General features: G+C 35.5%; 1 protein-coding gene across 1 annotated transcript; it reads left to right on the top strand.

Moving 5' to 3' along the window:
- Positions 1-2,072: 2,072 nt before the first annotated feature.
- LOC114363381 (protein odr-4 homolog) lies at positions 2,073-7,392 on the top strand. Its single transcript, XM_028319067.1, has 7 exons — positions 2,073-2,311; positions 2,431-2,626; positions 2,817-3,169; positions 3,277-3,453; positions 3,540-3,747; positions 6,359-6,535; positions 6,888-7,392. The coding sequence occupies exons 1-7, from the start codon at positions 2,216-2,218 to the stop codon at positions 7,076-7,078; spliced, it is 1,398 nt and encodes a 465-aa protein (XP_028174868.1). The 5' UTR covers positions 2,073-2,215; the 3' UTR covers positions 7,079-7,392.
- Positions 7,393-7,708: the final 316 nt, after the last annotated feature.

Genomic DNA, 7,708 nt, shown 5'->3' on the forward strand with positions numbered 1-7,708 from the left:
TTCTTCTTTGCTTTTTCTGGATTCAACACACAAATTTTTATATTGTTCTGTTCCATTTTTCTCACACAATTTGATAAAATCGACGACAGCGAAGTGTATTACTCTCAACGATTCTTCAAACTGGCAGCCATCTTAAACGCCATACGCTGCTGTGATTGGTCGATGTGGACGTGCTTGAGTTTGATTTTGACTTGTCAATGGAGTACCGGAGTTCCAAATAAATCGGCGATTTTAACCGTTGTTTGTAGAGTTTTTGAGGACTTACCGTGATTTGGAAAACAGTAACATAAAGAAAACTAAATTTCAAATCTAGCAACATTCGTAGTTCAGTTTCGAGTAGGGGTGTGACTTACCGGGGTTTGATATTTACCTACACAAATAGTGTTCTCCAAATCAGGTTTATTGATAATTTGATGAATTTTCATTGTATTTGGCACTGACAAAAGATCTGGCGGGTCATTTAATATGCTGTCAATTACTGTCATGAGGAATAAAAAAAAGTATAGTTTTTGATTAAAATTGTCCTATGAAAATGTTAGCGCACAGATATTTTGTATCAAGATGATTTGTATCTTTCGGATGATTCTGTGGCTGATCCAGAGTGGCAAGATCCAAATAAAAAAAGAGCAATGATAGCACCGATTCTGATTCCGAAAAAACTAACATGGAAGATGAAATTTAAGAGGACAGTACACCAAAGTCGAATTCGGATAAATATCACAGAAATAAGGAAAGGGTGAAAAGATAAAAGCTAAAGCTCCTAAGTCTATAATTTGCAAATGTCGATTAAGTTGTTCCTACAATTTCACTTTGGAAGATCTTACCATTTGCAAGGATTATTGGACATTAGCGGACTACAAACGTCAAAAAGATTTTATCCTTATGAATATCAAGGCTAATCTGCCAAAAAGAATAAAACTTGCTGCACGCTTGCTGCGTATAAAAAACGCACTACATCACGTTTTTATTTTTTTCAGAAAGAGGGCAAAGACTTCAGAGTATGTGAAAGATTTTTCAAAGCAACTCTCTGCATATCAAATGGCCCTATTAACAAAACGTTTTTAGGACTTGGGCAAAGTGGAAAAGACAATGCCGGAAAATGGCGTCTTTTGTTTTTCGCGCGGCCATCGACTAAACCTTGTTTTTTGATAACAAAATAGTGTAATAAACCAAACTTACTATGACATGTATACCTCTAAACTCAGTCTGAACCGAGTTACGAGCATTAGAAGTTTGATGATTTTACATACTAGATTTTCTTTTTGCCCGTAAGTTTTGTAAGAAATTGCAACAAAATAGTGACATTGTATGTGAAAACAAACAATACCATCCATTAAAGGCTCCAGACATCACTATGCAGCAGAATCAGCGCAATAAAAAAATAGCGCAATATTTTGTTGCAATTTCTTACAAAACTTGCGCGGAAAAAGCAAATCTAGTATGAAAATCATCAAACTTCTAATGCTCGTAACTCAGTTCAGACTGAGTTTAGAGGTATACATGCCATAGTAAGTTTGGTTTATTACACTATTTTGTAATCAAAAAACAAAGTTTGGTCGATGGCCGCGCGAAAAAAAAAAAGACGCCACCTTCCATACAAAATCTGGCATTGCCCTTTGAGAGTGCTGACCAAGGATCCATAATCTGAGTAGTGATGTGATCTTGACATTAAATCGATGAGATTTTATTAGTGACGTAATTAAATTAATCATTGCAAAAAAGTGTTTTCACGTTACCAATAATTCTTTAATCCAAATCTCATTTAATATTATGTAACATTTTAGCGCGGACCGGAATTTAATTCTTCTTAATTAACTTTATTTTATTGCTCTACTTTCGTTTTACTAGTTACAGTTGAATACCTACAAGTAGATGCCATCTTTTGATTGTAAATACAGATGATATAAAATTAAATGTAGAAGTAAATACTTGTCCTCAAAATATCTATGATATTTTTATATTTTATAATCATAATCGAGATATTACGAAAATGATCATAAAATTGCGCATCTCTATCTTTTGACAGTGACAGCAAGCATCAATAATCTGTGATTATCTGTGGTTGGCTAGTGACGTTTTGTTTTGTTCATGCAGGCACATTTCAATTTCAACCAAACTTGAGTAAAATTATTAAATCCTACGGAGTATAAAATAAATATTAACCTGAGCCGGTGACCTACATTAAATTTTACACAGTGAATGCTTGAAGTGCAAAATGGTCCGGACAGTATATTCCCCGGAATATTGCTTGCAATACTTGGAACAATATGCTTCCAAAGAAACTTTTGTAATTGGATTGATTTTGGGTCAAGTAAGTAATTTTCTGCATTACATATTGTAAAAACTCAACGTCGGTAGTTGGTAATAGTCCTCATAACTTATGACCAATCGTTATGATTATATTGTAACAAGAATACATTTCTAATACAGTCTACCAGTGCACGAGAAAATGTAATTCACTTAGCTAGAACACCTGAAGAAAAAGGCACTGACAGTGCATCCGAAGCCAGTTTCGTTTCTGATAAGGCTGATTCAGCAAAATCATTATTGAGTGTCTCAGAGGTTTGGGTGGCAGATCATGCTAAACATGTTACCAGAATGCTGCCCGGAGGCATGTTCGTTCAAGGTACAACTTTCTAAATGATTAATTAACCTTTCAAATCTGTTTGCATTCTTAACTTTGCTAATCAACATTAATTACATTTTGAATTGCTGACATTTTAACCTTGATTTGTTAATTTGTATGATACAAAGTATTTTTGACAATGATGTAGCATTTCCTATGTAATTAATAATTACCTGTTCAATTTTTTCAGGTATCTTCGTGACAAGTGACGAAGACATTTTTGATGACCCTAATCACTTCAGCAAAGTCAAAGCCATACTCAACTACGTGTACAAAGCTTTGAACGTAAACCAGTACATGTATGGAAACTGTCCGTACTCTAGTGAGAGACTAGTGCTGCACATGTCAACAAACACAAAAGTCCTCACATGTAAGTCTGTTGAAGTTGGTGCTGCGAACAAAACTGGTTTCATGAAGCCTGTGGAATGGAAGTTTGTGCCGAAAGCACAGCAGTGGCAACGGTTAGACTGTTACTATGAATTTGATGAAGTATATCCTGTCATTGTAAAGAAAAGTGGTATCTCTGTGAAACATCAATTTCAGGTATTGTGTAACTTGAAATTATAATAATTTAGAAAGTTGACATGCAAATCTGTATTTTATTAAACAACTTCAGTACTTACATTATCTGTTATTTATTTTGTTTACAGCAAATTTTGGAGTCCGCACACAAAACAATAGAATCAAGTGTGATGTTCATTGATGGAGAATTGAAAGATGGATCTGAGGCCCTGGAGCAATTGATCAAAAAGAAAAAACCTAAAAATGCTAAACCATCTCAACAGGAAGTGCCTAAATCCATGCATGTATCTTTGTTTGTGCCCTTTGTAAGTACAAATAATAATATTTATTTTAAAATGACTGATTAGCAATATTAGGTCGCGTAATGTAATGCATTCTTCTTAATTTCCAGGAAAACTCTTTACCAGAGTCAGTTGAATATTTAGAATGTGATGGAAGTATACATTTTAGTGGTGTTGTATCGTCTAGTGTCTTCATGTGCCCAAAGGCCACCATAAGTGAAGCGATCACAGCAGTCAAGCAAGACATAATAAGGTCTCTAGCCTCTCGTTTCACAATGCATTGTGATGCTTTAATTGATGATAATTTGTTGCCAGAAGGTAAGGAGTGAAAAATAATTACATTTATTAAATTGTTTAGAACTTTTGGAATTCATTAGACATGCCACGAATATTCGGCTACTATTCGGTATTCGGCCTATTCGGCCACTTTGTTTGGTATTCGGTATTCGGCCGAATAATAGGTACTATTCGGCCGAATACCGAATACCAAATCATGGAAAAAAATGACACATCATATTAATCAAGATTTGTCCTTATTATCAAATTACAATACTTTAATAAGTAAAATTAATCAGCGGTAAGTTGTGACGGATAAAAACAAGCTTTTCAGCATTTGACGGTAGCAAACGATTACCCTTTTCATCATAAATGATACCAGCTTCAGAAAACAACCTTTCACTATACACGCTACTCCCGGGAGAAGAAAGATAAACTTTCGCAAATTTCGAGAGGTTTGGGTATTGTTTTTCATTAGCTGACCACTATTATTATACAAAACAATGTTGCGCCCGCCAAAGTAAATTTGGGCAAGATGCGATAAAATTCCATCAATTGCTGATGATCTGTAATTATATTAAAACATTAAAATACCTTTTTTTGCAGAAAGCAAAACATAGCCAATACAGCTAAGTAACATTGAATAATTACATAATAATAAATAAATATATATCTGGGGTCATCCAACGCATTGCTATTCTAGCGTACTTCTACTAATAGATAATTTTGTTAGCTATCGTCTTAGATTAAGCTAATCTAAGGCTATTGTATGATAATATAAAATATTTTGCTTGTTGTGTCTGTAAAAACAGACAGTCGTATAAGTATGTTTTATTTGCACTGTATTTATAGTATTTGAACTATTCTTCAAAACGAATGTATGTTTATCAGTCTATATCTACTCATATTAGTTCCGAAGTTCGTTCGTTCGTTTCACCCAAATGACGTCCACTGCTGGACAAGGCCTCCTCCAAGGTTTTCCACAATGCACGGTCCTGCGCTGCCCGCATCCAGGCGCTTCTCTGTTCCGAAGTTATTGTAGCTCAAAGAGACCCTTTCACAGCGCTCGCATAGCGCTGTGAAAGGTCGTCATGTTGTCGGATTAGGTTGTGGAATTCCTNTTAGACATGCCACGAATATTCGGCTACTATTCGGTATTCGGCCTATTCGGCCACTTTGTTTGGTATTCGGTATTCGGCCGAATAATAGGTACTATTCGGCCGAATACCGAATACCAAATCATGGAAAAAAATGACACATCATATTAATCAAGATTTGTCCTTATTATCAAATTACAATACTTTAATAAGTAAAATTAATCAGCGGTAAGTTGTGACGGATAAAAACAAGCTTTTCAGCATTTGACGGTAGCAAACGATTACGCTTTTCATCATAAATGATACCAGCTTCAGAAAACAACCTTTCACTATACACGCTACTCCCGGGAGAAGAAAGATAAACTTTCGCAAATTTCGAGAGGTTTGGGTATTGTTTTTCATTAGCTGACCACCACTTGTAAGGATCAGCTTTCCGATCTAGTCGATTTGATTTCAAATAAAAATCCATCTCATTTGCCACAGTATTCTTTTCCACGTTCTCCTCATCATTACTATTTCGCATAAAATATTATCTTTAGCGACTTCCTCAAAGCAGTTCCAGAAACTGTCGTGTATTTCAAATGACTTGTCATTTTCGTTCAAGTTTCTTCTCTTACGACGTTGAGAAAATTCGTCATCGGTACTACTAGACTCATTATCATTACAACTTAGTTTCAGAGCTACTACACAGCAAATAATTGGCCAGTTTATTATTTTCACTACAAATCTCATAACATTTCCATATGGCAGATTTTTTAATAATTGGTGACATTTTTAAATGAACAAACAATTGAAAAAGAACTAACGAACAAACTTTTCAGCAAAATCGTAACGTTTTATTTTTGTAATTTATATTAATCTGACAATGCGTGCCGTGACGTGATTTACTCGCAATGAGGGATTTCGCGATTGAAAAATCCGCCAGATGGCAATACGTAGACGCGAGGTCCAAATGCTGCATGATTGGTTATTTTTGACATGACATTGACAGATATGTCAAAATCCACCAATCACGCAGCAGTCAGACCCCACGTCCCGCCATCTGGCGGATTTTTAAATCGCGAAAACACTCATTGAATGAAACAGTCAAATAGCCTTACGCCGCCCGCGCGCTATGGAGACAGGTCGCAGTCTGTCGTATTATTATTTACGCACTCGACTAGCATGTGCTTTGTGCCGAATATTCGGCCGCCGAATATTCGGCGCTTCGGCCGACAGCGTTGCCGAATATTCGGTATTCGGTATTCGGCCAAATCACTATTCGTGGCAACTCTAGAATTCATGACATTGTTCCTTGAAAGAACAAGGGCCAAGGGCCAATTTCAATAGCTATTGTGTTACATTTTTAAATCTCGTTTTACACTCTGAACTTAAATATTATAGAGGTAAAGCTTAGGCTGACTCCAAATGAGCACAATATCCATACATAATAAATGTTAAATTCCAACACATTTCGCATTGTTGTGAAGTTTTAGAACTTTTGGGTAGACTCAAAAAACGCGTCGTAAATTACGCTTATTTGGCCTCAGCCTTATTTGTAAAATTGAAAATTACAGAAAAGGTATGTTTCAACGAGCCTCCTCGCCGAGTTCTAGTTCCAGTCGGTTCACTCTATCTGTGTGACTACCTGTTCCCCGGGGAAGCTCCAGCAGAGGCCCTGCTGTCTGTACGAGAACTCCTGGACCTGCAGATCACAGAAGCTGATGTTGTTTGTGACGTCGAAACACCTGCTGGTAAGCATTTATACGAAAATAATGTATTTTTCTAGAAAAAAAAAACATACTTTTCAAGGGTGAATAATAATTATTGCTTGTTATAGACTAGTTTCGCTCTCTGCATGACCTGTAGGCCTAGGATGCGCGCCACCATAAAGTTTTATCGAGGCGTTTTATCGATTTTAGAAGGATATTGTTGATTAAAATGTTCGATAAGACTTTTTTAGGCGCGCATCCTAGCCCCGGTGCTTATCTGAATTTGGCGTGTATTTGCTTAAATTATGAGTTAAACCTCGCTTAAAGCTTTAGTAATAAGATGCCGTAGTTTAATTATTCGTAATTAGAAAAAAATATTATCTACAATTTTCAGATACGTCCGAATTCGACGCATTGGACAGAGACGCCAGTTCCGAAGAGTTGCTGGCTACACCGCAAGAAGCGAGTCAGTTTATGTATATCACGGGAATTTGTTTCGCTATGCTCGTTTTAGTTGTATCTATCCTAATTCACTATTACGACAGTATTGCTGAAGTCATCGGAAAGTTGTTATCTAGGTCCTAGATCTTGGAATATTTGATTTATGGTATGGAAAAGCGACATTGTATAAGAGTGCAGAATTATTAATGATTTCATGTTATTTATGTAGAAGGTATAGTCATTGCATCTCAAGATAAGTAAAATAATAATTATTGGATACGGGCTTTTCGTTAGCAAGAAATACATAATAATTATCTTGATATAATATGACGAATTAAATCCTGCATTTAATTGAGTTATAGAAAGCTTTGCCATGTTTTCCTTGATTACTTATTAATTTTTCCTTAACAGCTTGCGACATTCCTAAATGTAAAAGTGGGCCATATGCACCCAAATTTAGCAACAAGCGAAACACTCCCATGATTATAATGTATTAAACAGGATCGTGAATTGCAATATNATCGTATATGTCGAGATGTCACAGTGTCGTCGCAAATGGGCGAATGTATTATTATTAATTTGATGACATTATGAATTTTATTGTTGTTTCTGTATCTATGATTTTTACATGTACAAAGGTTGTTGTGTTATTAAAACTTTAGCTCCTAATTAAATACTATTTTTTAAGTCAGTCTATTATTGAAAGGAATGTCTAATTAAAAATTCAGGATTTTACAAGATATTATTCAAACGTGAAAAGCGACAAGTTCATTA

The sequence above is a fragment of the Ostrinia furnacalis genome, unplaced genomic scaffold, assembly GCF_004193835.3.
Source record: "Ostrinia furnacalis isolate ACB-3 unplaced genomic scaffold, ASM419383v2 OfSCF7086, whole genome shotgun sequence".
NCBI lineage: Eukaryota > Metazoa > Arthropoda > Insecta > Lepidoptera > Crambidae > Ostrinia > Ostrinia furnacalis.